The sequence below is a fragment of the Arachis ipaensis genome, chromosome B5, assembly GCF_059453495.1.
Source record: "Arachis ipaensis isolate K30076 ecotype BB chromosome B5, ASM5945349v1, whole genome shotgun sequence".
Taxonomy (NCBI): Eukaryota; Viridiplantae; Streptophyta; class Magnoliopsida; order Fabales; family Fabaceae; genus Arachis; species Arachis ipaensis.
The window spans coordinates 159,360,366-159,379,293 of NC_142440.1; the positions used below are offsets into that span (position 1 = coordinate 159,360,366).

Genomic DNA, 18,928 nt, shown 5'->3' on the forward strand with positions numbered 1-18,928 from the left:
ATTCAAGTTAATTAATAAATATTACAAATGTATAATCTATGAATATTGAAATAAAGAAAAAAAAGAAAAATAAAAGATAGGTTGTCCTAGAAAACAACCCGTTTAGAAGAAAGAATTTTCCCGAATTTAAGCTACTAATATAGTTTATAATATGGTGTAATTATTTGGTTATTGATGGCCTTTGATACAATAGCTTATTAAAATTATCAATTATATGAAAGCTTGAGTTATGGCTTGCATAATTGCATATCATAAACTAAACATTTAGTTTAATAAAAAGTGTTATCTATATATTAAAAATTAATTATTAAATCAACTATTAAATATTTATTATGTATATGTGTTACTTCAGATATTTTTAATATATATTTTATATAAATAAATAATTTAATAGTTAACTTTTTTATACACATATAGTATGATTGGACTTTGATATGTGCATTGCATATAGGAGTACATTATATCCAACAAACATATTGGATGCCTTTAAAAACTTTTTATCTTATTTTAATGGCTATTGTAAGATTCAACTAAAATAAATTTATACAACCATAATCAAAGGAATCAACCCAGATATTATTAGTTTATATTTTCAAGTGAAGACACATGAATTGCGTGGCTAAAAGTCTATGAAGCACGGAGACTTTGCTGAGTTGCCGTGTCTGCGTGTCGGACACATTTCGGACATGACACTCACCGACACTCGTTCGATACGCGTGTCTGTTGTGTCCAAACCGTGTCTCAATAAAAAATAAAAAATTCTTCTCCAGACACACTTGGACACACCTAAATACCATCACGTGTCAGCGTGTCCGGTCTTATTTTTAATATATATTCTTAAAATAAATTTAGATATAGTATATATTATTATTTATTAAAATAAAAAATATTTTAAATATTTGATATAATTAAAATAAGACATTAAAAATAATTTAAAAATTAATTTATATTTTAATATCAATAAAATATTAAAATATCATTACGGTTTATTTAAAAAATACTTTATATTTTATATATATGCGTGTCCCCGTGTCATGTAAGATTTTAAAATTTGCGTATCAGCGTGTCCCGTATCATATCGTGTCCCGTGTCCGTGTCAGTGTCCGTGCATCATAGCTAAAAGCATTTCATTCTAAAATCGTCATGGAATTCATTAGTTGGATAGAACTTATAAGAATCCACTAGGGGGCCAGGGATGCATTATGAATACAGAATTGAAAATTTGCAACTAGTTTAATTTTATCTTTGGGAATAGTTTAATTTTTAATGTATGGTGCTCCACACATACAATCATTATTTACCAGTCAATTTCTTTGGAGATATTATTATTCAGTGCACAGCAAGGGTACGGCGTAAGCAAGAAGCATAGTATGTGTGTGTCATGCATGTGTGTTTTTATCCAAATAAATAATGGAGCTAGCCTAAGGGGGCCACCGTGACACATTATTTAAATGAGAATCAAGATAATATAAATAATAACAACAGTAATAAAAAGTAATTTAACCAAATAATGAACCTATTTTCTTTGTTAAGAAAATGGCTATTGGCTATGGACTAGCTAGATATATATACTTTGTGAAAATGGTAGGTCACTGCAAGAAAACTGACAAAGCGACGGATTATTTGTGGCGACTTGTGAAACCATCGCTAAACGGTTTGCCAGCGGCCGTATAGACAGTAGGTTCTGATAAGTGATAAGGGTAGCAACAACAATCCTATATGCAAATATCTAATCCGGTCGGATAGGATTGAGTATAAAACAGGTTGATTTACGGGTCAAATAGGGTATGAATTGATACTTAATCCTATTTAGAGGCTAGAATATTAAATTAAAAATTTTTTGTTTATATAAAAAATCTTTAATCACTAAACCAGGATTTTTAATTAAAATTTTAACATTTTTGTATATATAAAAGCTAAATTTATTTAGTGATATATAAATATTAAATTATAACTCCAAAATCTCATCAAATTATTGAATATTATATTTTGTTTATGGCTTACAGATAGAGTCGAATAGAGTTAGGGCTAACATATAAATCCGTGAGTAAGGTACGATTGAGTTTTAGTACAATAATTAACTCACAGATGGGATTAAAATTGAGTCTAAACTCTTCTCTATCTTACTTATGCCATTCCTAATTTCTGCTGTCGCTGGACTTCCGCCACCAAATCCAAATAATTAATTAGTGTATCATAGGGTGAAAACTTAGGTACAGTTAACTTTATATGAAGTTGATAGTTGAGAGCCGTTAGATGACAATTTAGTCAAATCTATCAACTCATTTAACGATTCTCATTAATCAACTTCACATAAAGTTAACTGCACGTGAGTGTCCACAGTATGACATATGTGCGTATTAATAAATAAAAGTATCGATAAGTATACATTAATAATAATATATATAGCTGTATAGGACCTGATTTTTCCTTTTGTTTCTTTAAGTATTCTCTTTTTAATATCTTTATAAGTGATGTTCAAAAATATAATGATTACTCATGTGTGTACATTGATAAAGCTGTTCAGTGCATCAGTACTTTAGTGAATCAACCTAGTTTTGCATAATTTATAGCTCTTTAGAGTCCTCAAAAGACAAAGGATTTGTATAATTATATAAAATTCTAAGTTTAAACCTCATCCTATTGATATCCGCATAGAAGTGCAGGTGGTTTGTGCTATGAAGTGTTTGCATCACAAACACCACTTCGTCTTTGATAAGCCTAAGAAGTTATCATCTTTCCATTAGCTAAATAGGTGCAAGGTGCCTATGGCCCAATAAGTGGTCCTTTAGCATTTTATTTTTCTAATATTGTTTTTCTTTTGTCCATCTGAGTTGAAAGCTATTTTGATGATTCAATCATAATAGTGGGTTTGTTTGACCTAAATTTATATTTGTATGAATTGACCTTGTCCTATAACTATTATCATTGGGAAAATTTTCAGGTATACGGTGTTTCAGTAATTTTTAACCGTTGATTTTAATTATAAAAAGTATATATAATATATATAATTAAAATAACGATTAAAAATTACTGAAACACCAGTGTACCGGTATACTTGAAAACTTTCCTTATCATTGTCCCCCAAGGTTTTTTCTTTTTCTTTTTAAAGCTCATATAAGTTGTTATTAGGAATTTTAAATCACTCCTTTTTTAATTATTCTCTAAACAAATAAATTTTGTGTTTTCAAGAATAAAATATATATTCCAATTACATCCAAAAAAAGGGGAGAAATAAAAAATATACACATCTCTCCAAATATATCAGGCTTTTTTTTTTCTTTTTATATGTAGTAGTTGAGGTATATAGCATTTTTTTTTTGAAATTATATCCGTAATAGATAAATAATACATACATAAATTATTTGAATCATAGTGTACATGGGTTGGACCTCCAGAGGGGTTTGTTTCTGTAAATGGCATATATGCTGTTCTACTTTTGAATCATGTTCGTGAAGCTTATCTCTTAATAGATTCGCCTATAGATCTTCTTAATTACTAAATGATTTTATGTTTTTGGTTTTCCTTCTTAAAAATGTTAATCTCTTTACTTCAATTAGCATTTAGGATGGTGTTTAAGAATATGAGGATAATAAATATTATGTTCATGTTTAGAGTTTTGACCTTTGCTTGAGATATGCACAGTGGAGCCAAGCAAATGAATGAATGAGTATGAATGTATTCTAGTGAAACCTTCACAGATTCCAGATGCTAACAAAAAAGTCATAAGAAAAGAACAAGATCCTTATCCATATGGAGGTGGTGGTGTTCCTAAAAATGTCAAAATTTGACTCAGAAAACTCGACTGAAATTATTCCTAGTTCACTTTGTGAGAAAATTCAACACGCATACACACATATTTGGTCCATGAACTTATCTCCACCAAAGATATCTTCTCCTTTTGACAACATAGACTTGGTGTGCCCGATTTCAAACAAATTAGAAACAAACACCAAGGAAAGAGTTTTGCTCAACACACACACCAGATTGGTAGAGTGGTAGGCAAATCCAAACTGGGATCAAATGGTCATTGTAATCCTAGGCTAAAACTTAAATGATCTGAACAGCATTTCACACAATCTTAAACTTAAGCCTACTTTTAATGGAAACTTCATAATTAAAGCCTTTGATATTGCATACTAATTACATTTAAGAATGCAGATACAGTAATACATGTGTAATTTCAACAAAAACTAGTGAGCTTCAGTGCTATGTAGTTTTTTCATTATAATTCTGCAGCAAAATTCTTCATACACTCCTCAAACATTCACAATCTTATTTGGAAAGCTATCAAATAACAAGTTAAGACATATATTCTTTTCCCAGTAGCTCAAATTCTACACAAATTGCTTACAAAGCTGTACTGAGTACTAATAATAGTACAGGGTCATGAACTAATTTTCAAGAAGCAGTTCAAGGAATAGCATCCTATAATCCTATTTTCACATGTTAAAAGATAAATTAACATATCAGCTTATATCATATAACTAAGCTATCACAGGGCCAATTTGATTAGAATCAAGTCCATAGCCCATACTTAGCTTGAAGGTTAAGATTCATCAGCATGATCATAAAACACCAAACTGCTAGTTTTCTAAATTGTAAACATCTAAATCAAGCTTATCAGAGCAACATCAGCGAAAATCTTGCAAAGAGAAAAAGTAATAATAACATATAATGATACAATTTTCAAGTTTACAACACAGCAAAGAGTTCACAATTAACAAAAACAATAATAAAAGCTCATCATCATCATCATCATCAACATACATACCCTTGAAGCACAGAGAATGATCAAGGCACAGCATTGAGCCTCCCTTCAAACACGAAACCTCGGTACAGCCCTTCGCCGTTTCCCGGCAAGTGATCGATCCACCGCCACTCTCCTCCTACCTTTCTGCTGCTCCCGGACCGATCCCAAAGCGCCAATTTCTTCCCGATCCGCTTCGCCGAGAAGCAAACCCTGTCTCCGCCTCCAAAAACCTTGAACTTGCTGGACTCCCTGAAGCACCGGAACATCTCAGGCGGCATCCTCCCTGCCTCCTCCCAGTCCATCGTCGTCAAATCAAGCCGAAGAATCAAGATCGTCGAGCACGGCGCGTTCAGTGAGAACGACGACTTCAATCCCCCAACCATCAGCACTGTCGCGCGACCTCCATCGCCGCCGTTGTCTCGAACCAGTCTCGGCCTCTTCAATATATCAAACACGTCACCCCACTCGTGCCGCTCCAGCCTGCTCCACGTCTGAAACGCCGCGTGTGGCGGCGCAGCCGCCGCAAAGAGCTTCCACTGGTTCCGCCACGGCGAGCCGACGTCGCAGAGCGCAAGGACGCGGTCTCCGACGAGGACCGGACTCCGTGGCTTCGCGGGAAGATTGGAGGAGAATTTCATCCACTGGTGGTTGTTGTCGCCGGAGAAATAGAGGGCGGCGAGTTCGGTGAGGACCATAACGCGGTTAGAGGAGTCAACGAGGACGGAGCCATGGCGCGACCAAGCGGAGCCGAGGTGAGGGAGGAGGCGAAAGTGGCGCGTGAGTGGATTGCAGGCGATTAGGGATTTGGTGTTGTCGGAGGGGGAAAGAGCCCAGAGGTAGAGGAGGCCGTGGGAGGAGGCGACAGGGTTGGGGTTTCGGAAGGGGAGGAAGGTGAGGGGGAAGCGGAGCCAGCGGTTGAGGTCGGGGTCGAAGAGGTGGAGGGAGGAGGAAGGGTGGTGGTGGTGGTGCGGGTGGCGGAGGGCAAGGAGGTGGAGCGGAGGGAGGGTGGTGGAGAGGAGGGTGAGGAAGGAAGGCGTGGAGAGAAGGGCGTTAAAGAACTTGGAGAGTGTACGGCAGATTATGACCTGCCGGAGTGGGAGGCTGGAGAAGATCTGCTGCAGTGTGTCCTGTGGGAGGCGGTAGATCAGCGGGTCGTCTTCCTCCATGTCGTGGGGGCAAACAGGTAATTAAACTAGTGTCTCATGTCAACTACTACTATAAGCTAAATGCCTAAACCTAAGTTCTTTTTTTGTTATGGGTTAAAGTTTTCAAAGACGTGAGTGAGAATGTGTTATTTTGTTGTCCAGTTTTGGTGGATATATGGACTGACACATACCCACCTGTATCAGTTCCACTATCCAATAACTACATCACTACATCCATTTTGTACTTCCTCTCTAAAAGGGGTAATCATCAAATGAGGATGCCACCCAAAAAAAAAAGGGTTAATAGTTTTCCATACATAAATTTTAATTTTTAAGTTGAATTATATTATTGTTATTGTATTATTTAGATTATTTCTTAAAAACTTCTATTATTCTTTCATTTTTATTCATGGATAAATATAAATAAGATCCATAATGAAAGTAAAGTATGAACTTGGCATGTATACAAATAGATATGGGAATTGAAAATTATTTCCTCAACTACTTTTCTCTCAAATAATATTTTTAAGTATAATTAGACTAATGTACACATTTATTTTCTCAAAATATCTTACAACATATATAATTTATAAAAATTTTATTTTCTTAACTCCAAAAATTGAACTCATGACTTTTGAGATTTAGTATTATATATATTTATCATTTTAATTAATTTCTCAAAGTTGGATAATTATCATAGAAATCTCCTACTATTAGATGATAAATTAAAATATTACACAGTTGGGAAATTATAAATCTCATAAAAAAACGTGTTCAATACTTTATGCAATTAAAATTTTTCATATTATAAGTTATTTGGATAATCTAATAGGAAGAGATTTATTATATGATAATTTTTCATGGTCCGGCTTAGGTACATATATTCTTTCCTCTCTCTTTCCTTTGTTTACAAACACTAGTCTTTTAGTCACCAAAAAAAAAAAACACTTGTCTTTTGGAAATTTTTATTAACGCGTTATTAGTAGTAAAAAGTTTATTTTTTTAGTTCGCTGATTTTAAAATATCCACATTCAAGTTTACTAGTGGTGGTTAGTTGAACCCATTCATACTTTTCTCATTATTTATCTTATTTTTCTTGTTTAACAAAAATAAAATGTTTTGTTTCCATCAAACGCAAAAGGATGGAATTGTTGCACTAAAGGATGGATTTGAAAATATAAGTTATTGTATAAGATGTCATGTGTATTATTTTTGCCAAGATATCAAATATAAAAATGTTCTGATGTACATAAAAAAAGAAAAGTTTAGGGGTCAGCAGTTTTGTTGATTTTTGGCCAGCATGTAGCCAGCAGAGAAAGGTGAGTCATTAGATGAAATCTCACACCAATCTCACACCATTAGATCATCATTGATGACTATTTGATGGCTACCAATCACAAAAGTTATTGGCCCTAGCATTGCTCCATAAAAAATTCCAAACTCTGATTCTATTTGCTCTTATTTCTCAAGTGCTGGGTATATTGCTTCTACATTTAAGGTATAAACTCTTCAAATGTTATTTGTATATATATCCCCAATACATAAAGAAAAAGATAAATAAACCTCTAATTTTTTAATTTGAAGACATATAAATTTTTGACTAATTAAAAATATAAAAACGTTTTTTATTTTTTAAAATGTGAAATATTTAAGTTTTTTTTATCTAAAATATATAAGAATAAATAAATCCTTCAAAGAGATTTAGATATCTCGTGTTTTAAAAAATGAGAAACCTTTTTGTATTTTTTGTTAATCCAAAATTTATTTATCTTTAAAATAAACGATTAGGAACTTTTTTGTCATTTTCTTCTAAGAGAAAATCTCAAGGGATAGTCATTTTATTAAAATTTAGTTAACATTTAACTATCAAGAAAAGAATATGTAATTCTACACCATTAGATATAATTTCACACTATTAAAAATACTAATAATGATTAATTGATAGTTATAAATCACAAAATATGCTGGCCCTATCAGTACTGTTTTCTCTAATACATAAATTATAATTAAATACAAGAAAGGTGAGATTAACTTGAGTTATACTTTACATGAATACTAGATAGAGTTTATAATATATTAAACTAGTTAGTCACAGCATCTTAACAAAATTTTGCAAGTGATCTACCAATAATGCATGCTACATTTGTCAAATTTTTATACTGCTAAAAAATCCTGAATATCTCTCATGCAGCTATAAAGTAGAAATTCTTTTGCAGCATAAAATATTGCACACGTTTATGGTGCAATTTTATTACTAGTTTTTATCAACAAAAGCATTATTGATAGGATTTAGATCTTCTAAAGTTTGAATTTCACTTTAGAGAGTAAAGTGTGATCTCTCACCATTGATTTCATAGGTGGACCAATAATTGATGAGTACTCACTTTACATCAGAAATTTTCCCATGTTTTCCATGAAAATCTACAGTGTCTTAGTCAAAATTTTGATGTATAAGTACACGGTACTAACCTTCAAACTTTACCATCACACAGAAACAAAACACATTCTCATTATACAAATCCTAAGTTCCTAACATTACATAACAATGGCCAGGATTTCTTCATTTCTTGCACTCTTTTTCCTTCTCTTTGCATTTACCATAAAATTTAAGTGTGTCATTGCAGGTACTGTGTTTGATACAGATAATAGCCCTGTAAAAAATGGCGGCAACTACTATGTTCTTCCAGTTTCTGAGGGTGAGGGTGGTGGAGTTACCATTGCTAGCATTGGTTTGAAACTCCCTCTTGCTGTTGTCCAAAATCCCTCACAGAATATCCTTGGATTGCCGGTTACTATATCGAATTCGGACGGAACAATGGTCATCCAAACAGACGGATTTGTTTCTATCAAGTTCACCAATTTAGGTGACTCATCCACTTGGATTGTTGTCTTGGATGACTCTGCCAATATGTGGTATGTAGCCATTGGCAATGCTCAGGACTACTTGAGTGATCGAATTCGAACCGGGAGTTTCAAGATTAATTACTATAATGATGGTTACAAGTTTGTTTTCTGTAGTGATAGCAATACCTCAGATTGTGAAGATGTTGGGATATACACTGATGGTTATGGAAATAATCGTTTAGCTCTCAATGGAGCAGCATTTGCAATTCAGTTCCAGAGTGTGGAGAAAGGTCTTGCAGCCTATTAATTAGTATTTTCTTCTGTTATTATAGATTATGATCATGAATAAAGATTAAAAAAACCTTGTATTTGATGTAATGTTTATAAATCTTAGGTGCTCTGAGCTATAATCAAAGCCACTTCAGTTTGTTATCCCAAGTTTAAGAATTGTTATGTTTCACTTTTTATTCAATGTTAAATTATGTAGTGAATGTAAAATGTGTTGAGAAGAAGGGAAGCATATAAAGGTGTTGTATAATTTGAAGTGCACTATTTTATTGTTACTTTCTTTATTAGCTATCATCTGTTACATACTGCTATATATAATTATATACACTATGCAGCTATTTCTCTAAGGGTTGGTCTATTTCTTTGAAACTGATAAAGAATGAAAGAGAATGCACTAATCCTTAGAGAATAGTTGAATCTTGTGATTGGTTATCTTGCTCCATAGACAACTCTAGTTGTTCCTGATTTTCCTTTGCTGTGTAAGCTTCAATTGTTTGCTTTCTGGATACTAAGAGGAATAGGTTTTTTACAGTGGCTCCACCAACACAGGATACTTGTTCTTTGGCATCCTCACAAGTGTTGGTTGAACTGAATTATCTCTATCTAGAGGCTTCCACCTGTGACATCAACTTTGATTATATGCATAGTGTATATATAGAGAACATAAATAAACAAGGAAAAATGGTTAATATAGGTCTGAAATGAGATTATATTCTCCATTGCTTTGTGATCTTACTTGTATCTGGTAACAAGGTGGTGGATGAAGACACAGATTTCAATCTTGGCAAGGTTCATTCCAGGACACATACGTGGTCCACTACCAAATCCAAGAAAGCTGAAAGGCCTTAAGGGCTCCTGAAATTTTTAAAAAGATTAGTATTTTGTTTTTGTATATATTGATCCATGTGAACAGTCTCACTGTAGATATAATACATGATAAAATTCAATAGTGTCGTTTAATTCATGCAGCCGATTACATTGATCCAAGAATGCAGAAATTAGTGTAAGTAAGGGGTAATTAGGAGTGCCTTGAGAAGGAAGGAACTTACATCAAATCTTGAGGGGTCAAAGTTTTGAGGATCTGGAAACACTTCAGGGTCATGGTGTATAGAAACAACATCAAGATTAACTGACCAACCTTTCTTAATTTTATATCCTACACAATCCAACATCAACTTTGTATGTTGCAAAAATCACAACCATTTCAATAGGACACAAGAATCACAGATGTTTTGTATGTAATGTCATACCATCAACTTCAAAATCCTGGGATGCTTTTCTTGAATACCAAGGCAATACCGTCGCTCGTCGAAGGGTTTCGCTGATCACCTGGAATTCAAATTTGCCAATAACTAAGATCAATTGTGAAATCTTAGAAGCTAGAATGGAAGCTCATAGACTAATATGTATACATGTTATGCTCACTTTGGCTGTGTAAGGCATGTTATTAACTTCAGACCATGTAAGATCTGTTCCACTCTTTCTATTTGCAATGATTCCTCTATGTTCCTCCTGCAAAAGAAATCATGCATTTAACATATCGAAAACTATTCAAACCACAGAACAGGACACTGAGACAGAGACACGAAAATGTGTTTAGACCCTGAGTTGTTCAAGGACATGAGGATTTTCTTCAAGAAATTTGATGAGCCATGTTAGAGCAGCAGTTGTGGTATCATGTCCTGCAACCAACAATGTTAGGACATTGTCCTTCAACTGTTTGTCAGTGAGTTTGTTCTCATCATCTTCTCCTTCTGTTCCTCCTTTGCTATGCTTCATGATCAAGGACTCCAAGAAATCTTGCTGAAACTCCTGCCCACTTCTTCGCCTCGCAATTATAGAATCCAACATCTCATACATCCTATCTCGAGCCTGCGCATGAACATCAATGTCTCTGAATCAAATCAATGGAAATGCAGTCATCAGTGGCCAGTTACATAGATTTTGATACCTTGATACCGCGATGGAAAGCAGTTCCTGGAAGCTTGATAGGCATGGAGGAAAATGAAGAAGAGATAATCTTGAAATTTGACCGAAACTTCTCTTGTTCCTCACTTGTTGGCTCTAAGCTCATGATCATATGTCCAATCACTTTCAGAGTAAACTGTAATGTTCAAATCAAATTACTTAGTCCCTCTAATTTTACTAAATTTTTAATTAGGTCTCTATACTTTTTTTTCGATTGAGTCCGTATACCATATTAGATTTTGTAATTAAATCTCTGTCGTGATAAAACAGAATATTTTGTTAAATAAAACGAATATGACTAACATTTGATACTTGACTGAATATTCTATATAGTTTAACAGAATATTCTGTTAATTTCAACATTTTTGTCACAGTAGAGACTTAGTTACAAAATTTGATATGATATAGAGACCTAATTATAAAAAGTATAGAGACTTAATTGAAAATTCGGTAAAACTATAGAAATCAACAGAATAATTAAACTTTTATTATATCCAATTCAGTTAAACTTTAATTGAATCTTTAAAGTTTGAACCACTAACTCTATCTATTCAATGATCAATCGAGTTTTCAAAACCTTGGTAAAATATAATAAAGTTCTATTTTTTTTTTTTTCGCCAAATGATGAAAACAGAAAGCGATAATGTCACTCAACTGTGGAAGCTTCTTCAAGAACAAGGACTTTTCTTCCTTGCCAATGATCCAAGGTTTGCATTGCTTGAGTATTGATGAAATGGAAATATTTTTTAAGGCCATCAATTGACAAAGGTTCAGCAATAAGCCTCCTTAGCCTCTTGTGTGGATCTCCATTGGTTTGCAACAAGCTAGTGGGGCCAAGAACTTGTTGGCCAGTGTAGAACAAGTTCAAGCTCACAATCCCATCCTTGCCAGTTAGTAATATCTTGCTTGCTTCTCTCCCTGTCATGAACACTGTGAACCTCCCCAATACAAAGCTCTTGAATACCTTTCCATATCTATAACAAGATACAAATCAAAATGAAAATGTATATCAAACAAGCTCTAAAATTCTTTTCTTTTCTTTTCTTTTTTTTTTTCCATTTACTCTTAGGCAACTTAAAAAATATTAATTTTTATAACATTCTAAAAATATGAAAGAAAGTAAAAAGGATGTGATATTTTCAAAAAATTATACTAAAACCAAAAATGAAAACAAAATGTGATCGATGTCTACATCAATGTGAGGCTAATTTTTTTTATATGGAAAAAATATTAGTGTTTTCTTTAGAAATGACATTATTTGGTGTAATTACAGATGGGTAGATTTTGGAAGTGAAAAGTCAACATGTGAAGGGACGTGTTACAACACATGGAGGGGCGTGACAACATCCCAGCCAACATGTGGGGGCATGTTGAAATACGTAGGGGGAGTGTTGAATATTTCCACAATACTGTAATACACTTCAAATGTCAATATTTAAACAAAACACTATCACCACTTCCATATTAAAAATAATTTCTATCAATGTGAACCCACTTTTTTAGTACAAAATTTGAAAAAATAAAAAAACCTTTTATTTTATATTTCTTTTTCTCTTTGTTTCTCCTACTACATAATAATCATCAAGACAGAAAATAGGTACACATAACATTATGATTGGTATATATATAATGGTATAATGTTGTAAATTGTGATGCTATGTGTTATGACTCGATTAATATTGGGCTGCTTAATTAGTTGGTTAGCATATTAGAGTTAGGAATATAAATAAAAATATTGAGTCATTGTATGACCACAATGAATTAATGAATTGATATTGAACTGTTACCTTTGTTGTCTGTTGTGCATGAAGCTAAAGATACCGGATGGACTTGAAAAGTCAGAGATGAATGAGAGAGTCTCACCCAAAATTGGCCATCCAAGGTTTCCTGGGATGCCTTTCATTTCCTTAGGAGAACGTGTAACATACATCAACACCACAATTGATACTACAAACAATGAAAGGATCAAGAAGATAACCAAATTGATGACCCCCATTATTGTCATCATTGTGAATTTGATCAATGAAATGTTTCCAATGTCACTACACAAACATTGAACACTTTGCTCAATACCAAGTATTTGAATTTTACTTGTATATATGCCGCCGTCCAAGTACTGCAGGCCAATGTTAATAGTTTCAGAAAGGTGACGACATGCATGCATAGTGTTCCAATATTCCAATGTTCTTTATTGGTATCTCCACTATGAATCATAGAGAGTCTTTCATTGTTCTTGGTGGTGTCATATGATGTTGATTGCTAAGTTGACACAAGCTTGTTTGGTGGCAATTCATGACATCTTTGAAAAATGCAAATAATGTTCAATTTGCCGTCCTTGGGAAAGCTATATATTAGTATTATTTTTAAAATGGATATAACCAATCAATAATCATTTTTTCTTTTTATTGAAAAGAAAAAAATTTGACCTACACTAAGGGTCGAAAATATGATGACCTACTCAATTGAATTTCTTGATTTTCAAGAGGTTTATAAAACTTTACAACTATAGCCAACATAATGAATATTCCTCTAACAAAAAAAATGAAAATAAAAAATAATGAATAGTCAATGGTTTCGGCTCCATAGATAAGACCTTCACAATATCCTGAGTCAAATATATATATATAGTCTTGTGAGTCCAATAGTCAATCATGCTTTTCGCTATATCCAATGTACACAACAATGAACGTTATATTACTACATTATGCAACAAAGGAACTATGTAACTTTGAATCCTTATCTTTTATGTGCCTCACTCTTTTTCATATATAAAGAGTAGGGCGGCAACAGTCTCAGACTACAAGGAACAAGGTCCATATTTTGGAGTTATTATAAGGCCATCCTTGTCTTGATCTTAATAAATAATTATTATGATAATAACATTTGAACCAAATAATGACAACTCCTAGGTAGCGTTTGGTGGATAGACAGAGACGAAAAGACTGAGACTGACAAAGACTTACAGAGATTGAAATAAATCTTAGTATTCTGTTTGGTGCAAAGTGGAAGACAGAAATTGAAACAAGAATGAAACTCTAATTTAATTTGTACATAGGGTAAAATTAGAATTAATTAATTGAAACGAGAATATTTTAGATATAAAATGTTATTAAAGTTTCAGTCTCCATCTCTAAAAACTTTAGTCCCATGTGTTCCTACTTTTTAGAGGTACTGAAATACTAAAATTTTAGAGACAGGACAGAAATTTTAGTATCAATCTCTGAACCAACAAACATAATACTGAGTTTCAGTCTCTACCTCAAAACAAACGCTACCCTAGGAAATATCTTCAAAAGCAGTTATGATATTGTTAAATTTACATGACAAACTTGACCAGAATAATTCCTACAATTATTGGCATAAGACACAATCCTTATTGAGATATAATTAATCTTTTAATATTAGTTAGCTTTATCAAAAGTTTAAACTTTCATCTCCTCACCGACACTTGTTGATGTTGATTTAAATAACATCAATGTAGGTGGCTGATGTTGAACCATGTTTCATTTTTATAGATTTTATTATTCTTGCTAAATAATAATTTTCAATGAAAGTCTTAAACACTAGTAATAATGACTTTTTCCAAATACTGATTAAAGATATATATATATATATATATTATTTAATTATTTTCCCAGTAGAAATTACATAAAATCATGCACTTACCACAACCTGCTATGTAATTACCAGAAGCTGTTACACTTGATTCACCATCTACGATCATCTTGTCCTTCTACATCTCTATGTTAAATTGTGACTTCAACAACAAGGAATCATAAATCATATTTCACATGATATACTTCTAAGAAACTGAAATGTACAAGGATACCCTTCACAAGCTTCACATGTCATACATATATATATATATATATGTGTGTGTGTATATAATGTACAAGATACATTACTTGAGATGAATATTCCCTGTAACAACCTTTTTTACTTCATTCAACTATGAGCTACTTCTTCTGATTGAAGTCCATGAAGCTCGGGCGTCGCTGCCCGTGCTGCCCTTGGAAAGGCTGATCAGAGGGATGAGGAGGCACGCCGACCTGCTGCTGTTGCGGCGGAGGATGATTACTCAGCTGTTGCATGGCTAATTGAGAAGCCAATTGAGAGAACATACCACCAAAATTATGGTTACCACCACTCATAGCACCCAAGCGGTTACTCTGTTCTCTAAGGCGCTGCAATTCTTCCTTCAATGCCGAATTGAGATCTGCGAGCAAGCATACGAAAAGGCAACCGATGACTTCTTTTCCAAGAAACTGAAGATATTTTATGTTAGGATTCTCCAATTATAGTGCACAATTTTGGAAACTGATGAACTTGAAGTACATAAGATCATTGATATTAAAAAAAAACAGTGAAATGATTGAGATTTGTTATTTATTGAATTCAATATCCTATTATGATAAAGCACAAAACCATGAATATACCTTCTCTAAGCTGTGCTTCTTGTTCCATAGCCTCCAACCGCAGTTTGAGCTCCTTATTCTCCGCAGTTAAATCCGTCGTGTCTCTCTGCATCGCGCGAGATATTGTACAAGAATTGGAAATAACTAGAAATATCGAAAAAAGTAATGCTACAGGCTGAAAAATCCGACAAAATTCAGCTAGATTTCGCAGACTACACATCCATCTCAGAGTTAATGAGAATAACATCTTATTTTGCTGAAAATGTAGACAAAAATGCAGGGAACCATTTCACTTTCATAAATATAAATGCAGTTACAAGGCTTCAAGTTTATAACTGTTACTAAGTTCCTAAAATGCTAATTCTTTTTCCTAAGGACCTTTTTTTTTTGGGAAATAATTCACAACTGATTTCAGCAGTATCTGTTTGGTCCTTTACGAATAAATAAACATAAAAGATTTGTGTGCTAACTGCTAAGAGGAAAAATGCAAGAAAAACAGATATGTATTGAATAATTCTTGTCATTTCATGAAAGGAAAAAATGTTTAGAACCCCACAAAGGAAAAAGCAGAGTGAGATATTTTTGTAGGGTTTCCATAAATAGTTGTGACCACAAACCTAACAATCTGTATAGAAAGAATGTATATCTACATCACTGTTAAAGATAGATTAATGAGGGGGCCTCCATCATCATTGATCAATCAATCAATCAAACACTAGTAAGAACAAGTTACCAAATTTTGATGTTCATCTAAAAAGTTACACAAAGTGAGAATGAAAATAAAATGAAAGGACATGATAGATAGAATGATACAAACCTGGAGCATGGTAAGTTGAGCAGAGAGATTAGTTGCTTCAGTCTGAAGAGTCTGCACCTTCTTCTCAAGCTCACTTGTGTACCGAATCTTTCTCTCCTTTGATCTTGCAGCTGATTGTCTATTTGCAAGAATCCTACAAACACCAACAACCATTTTTCATTTACATTATTATCATTTTATTAATTAGCATCATAAATTCCGCTTAAACTATTAATAGCTTTTATTGAATTAATAATAATAATAATAACAAGAGGTGTTATGCAAATGCCAAGAAGCAATAGCTCGAATGACATAGTCTCCCCATACTCAATTAAGAGGTTGCGAGTTCGAGTGTCTATATCTTCGGTAAAAAAAAAAAAAGGTGTTATGCAAATACTCGAATTCAGTTATGAATTCAGTTAAGAAATCAGTTACTACGTATTTGTAGACTCAAAAGATATGAAGAAGAAGAAGGAGGAGGAACCTCTTGGCTCGCTTGGGGTCAATAAGAGCAAGCTCAGCGAGCTTATCAGGTGCCATGGCTTTCTTCACACCATCCATCATCGATGACTCAGCTTCAAACGACGTCGTTGATGATCCATCCATCGAATTACTATGCCGGTGATGCCCAACTCTTCTCTCTCCTCCTCCACCGCCACTTTTCCCGCCTGACTTCTCCTCTCCGGAGCCGCCGAACCCGAAGCCATCGAAGAAGTCCGAGTCGACTGACAAGCTCCGTAGGTGCCCGATCGGAGCACCGCCACCGGCTCTTCCCATCCCGCTCTGACCGCTAGACTCATCGGAATCGATAGCCATGGGGATTCCGCCGCTTGCGGTGGCGGGGGTCGGAAGTGGAAGAGGAGAAGGGAGGTTGGAGATGTCGAGGTCGGAAGGGTCGAAGAGGAGGAGGTCGTCGAAGTTTCCGGCGAAGCGGAAAGAGGTGTCGGAGTGGGAGCGGCGGTGGTGGGAGCCTCGCTCCGGCATGCGTTCTATCTCTACGGTGGTGGCCGGAGGTGGCTTTCCCATGAACTTCGGGTCCATCTAAATAATTATTAGTAATAAAATAAAACAAAAAAAAATAGAAATAAGAAATAAGAAGTATATATATCTCTCTCTTCTTCTTTTTTTTTTTTTTTTTTAATTTGTTGAGAAAGTGGAAAAAAGTGAGTGATAGAAGAAGAAAGGAAAGAAGAAGAATAAGAAGGAGGAGGTTGTGGTTGTTGTTGGGTTGGGTTGGGTTGGGTGGGTGGTTGTGTTTGTAATTTTGTATGTTAGAGGAAAACCAAGTAACAACAGCAGACATAACACATTTGACTTTCTTTTCTTTGTTGGATGCCAAAAGTTTAGGGGAAGTGTCCTTTCCTCACTGGGTCATCAAACTATGCATTATCTCACTTTAGAAATCAATCAAATTACTATTATCTGAATGTGAATGTGGCTATGCCCTTGTTCTTTTGGCTTCCCTTTCTTTTCATTACTTTTTTTCTCACTTTAATCACTACCCTCTTGAGGAAAATATACACCAATACTATACTTCTAGCTTTTAATCAACATTCCAATCCCTTAATTTATTTAATTCTATTACAACATATAAAGGTGACTATTTTTTTATTTATATTTATATTTGATCTTCTCAATCACTTTTTCCATCTTTTTATACCAAATTCGTAAACTTTAGAAAATTCCACTCGCTTTTCTTTCTCTCTCCCAAGGGAAAAAAAATGCAATTCCTCGTCTCCAAAGCCAAGATTCTTAGGTGTTGTATGATAGAGAATTCTCTCCATAGTGAAGTATGTGATAGATAATGCCACACAATGACATCAAGGGATAACCATCCCTAAAGGAGGCTTTTTTTTTTTTTGGGCTACCATAACCATGGCCATTCTTGATATCAGAAAGCATATTGGGTATAGTCCTTCATTGTGATATTTTGGGCTATAATGGTTTTTTCTGGTCAGTTAGTAGAGATGTTTAAATTTAGTCCATCTTATTATTGGGCTTCTCCATAATAAAGGTGTTGGAACCATTTATATCAAGCCCAATCCAATTCCAACTTTCAACCAAGAAAAAAATATATAATTACACTTGAGAGTTCCATTTGCTAGCACTACTCCCTTTTTTTTTTAAATATTATTTATATATTAAAATCGACCACTAAAATTAATTATCATATATTTTTATATAAATATATATATAATTTAATTTATTTTAAATATATATTTTATATTTTAATATGTGTTATATATTAGTCACTAAATTTGATTTTAGTATCAAATATGATTGTTTTTTTTTTTTTTGGAAGAGGAAAGTTGTTTAGTGTGTTAGCAGAGAAAATGCCGTGACCAAAGAAATTCAATAAAGTGTTAATACATATAATTAGATATAAATTTAATTTTCAGATATTTTACCGTCGGTATAAAAGAATTTTATATATGTAACTAATCGTATATTATCACTTATATATAGACTTATTCTTAAATATTTTTTATTAAATAAAGAGTGTTGCAATTTTTGTTAATTAAATAAATTTTATCTCTTTATTTATTATATTTTACATCAATAATTTAAATTTATAATTTTAAATTTATAGTTAAGATTTAATAATTCAGAGTTTAAGATTTACGATATAGATTTAGAATTTAGAATTTAGCATTTATAATTTACAATTCCGAATTTAAAAAGTGCTGTACTTTTTTTTTAATAATACATTAGCATTTGT

General features: G+C 33.4%; 4 protein-coding genes across 6 annotated transcripts; 1 reads left to right on the plus strand and 3 right to left on the minus strand.

Moving 5' to 3' along the window:
• Window positions 1-4,646: 4,646 nt before the first annotated feature.
• Window positions 4,647-6,162, minus strand: LOC107644925 (F-box family protein). Its single transcript, XM_016348889.3, has one exon. The coding sequence runs from the start codon at window positions 5,917-5,919 to the stop codon at window positions 4,795-4,797; it is 1,125 nt and encodes a 374-aa protein (XP_016204375.3). The 5' UTR covers window positions 5,920-6,162; the 3' UTR covers window positions 4,647-4,794.
• A 2,225-nt stretch (window positions 6,163-8,387) lies between these two features.
• Window positions 8,388-9,291, plus strand: LOC107644927 (trypsin inhibitor). The gene has a single exon (XM_016348891.3). The coding sequence runs from the start codon at window positions 8,444-8,446 to the stop codon at window positions 9,047-9,049; it is 606 nt and encodes a 201-aa protein (XP_016204377.1). The 5' UTR covers window positions 8,388-8,443; the 3' UTR covers window positions 9,050-9,291.
• On the minus strand, window positions 9,271-13,562 carry LOC107644926 (abscisic acid 8'-hydroxylase 3). Of its 3 annotated transcripts, none has more exons than XM_016348890.3 (9): window positions 12,786-13,562; window positions 11,654-11,972; window positions 10,982-11,134; window positions 10,633-10,902; window positions 10,456-10,542; window positions 10,281-10,359; window positions 10,080-10,186; window positions 9,767-9,885; window positions 9,271-9,647 (listed from the first exon to the last, which is right to left on the minus strand). In XM_016348890.3, the coding sequence occupies exons 1-9, from the start codon at window positions 13,160-13,162 to the stop codon at window positions 9,557-9,559; spliced, it is 1,602 nt and encodes a 533-aa protein (XP_016204376.1). In that variant the 5' UTR covers window positions 13,163-13,562; the 3' UTR covers window positions 9,271-9,556. The 3 variants fall into 3 exon arrangements, with proteins under 3 accessions (XP_016204376.1, XP_088344109.1, XP_088344110.1); XM_088487983.1 differs by having other exon boundaries at window positions 12,505-13,562; XM_088487984.1 differs by having other exon boundaries at window positions 11,654-12,018; window positions 12,528-13,427.
• Window positions 13,563-14,588: 1,026 nt separating this feature from the next.
• Window positions 14,589-17,665, minus strand: VIP1 (VIRE2-interacting protein 1). Its single transcript, XM_016348892.3, has 4 exons — window positions 16,694-17,665; window positions 16,231-16,363; window positions 15,435-15,519; window positions 14,589-15,214 (listed from the first exon to the last, which is right to left on the minus strand). Exons 1-4 carry the CDS (start codon window positions 17,248-17,250, stop codon window positions 14,955-14,957), a joined length of 1,035 nt encoding a protein of 344 aa, XP_016204378.1. The 5' UTR covers window positions 17,251-17,665; the 3' UTR covers window positions 14,589-14,954.
• Between the last annotated feature and the right edge of the window lie 1,263 nt (window positions 17,666-18,928).

Excerpts from the sequence above, each read along its gene's own strand:
- VIP1 (XM_016348892.3), bottom strand. The coding sequence starts at position 17,250 with ATGGACCCGAAGTTCATGGGAAAGCCACCTCCGGCCACCACCGTAGAG. Across the intron at positions 16,364-16,693 it reads GACCCCAAGCGAGCCAAGAG|GATTCTTGCAAATAGACAAT; the intron begins GTTCCTCCTCCT and ends TGGTGTTTGTAG. Across the intron at positions 15,215-15,434 it reads AGAAGCACAGCTTAGAGAAG|ATCTCAATTCGGCATTGAAG; the intron begins GTATATTCATGG and ends GCTTGCTCGCAG.
- LOC107644926 (XM_016348890.3), bottom strand. The coding sequence starts at position 13,162 with ATGCATGCATGTCGTCACCTTTCTGAAACTATTAACATTGGCCTGCAG. Across the intron at positions 10,187-10,280 it reads CCAGGATTTTGAAGTTGATG|GATATAAAATTAAGAAAGGT; the intron begins GTATGACATTAC and ends TGGATTGTGTAG. Across the intron at positions 9,886-10,079 it reads TTGACCCCTCAAGATTTGAT|GAGCCCTTAAGGCCTTTCAG; the intron begins GTAAGTTCCTTC and ends TAAAAATTTCAG.
- LOC107644927 (XM_016348891.3), top strand. The coding sequence starts at position 8,444 with ATGGCCAGGATTTCTTCATTTCTTGCACTCTTTTTCCTTCTCTTTGCA.
- LOC107644925 (XM_016348889.3), bottom strand. The coding sequence starts at position 5,919 with ATGGAGGAAGACGACCCGCTGATCTACCGCCTCCCACAGGACACACTG.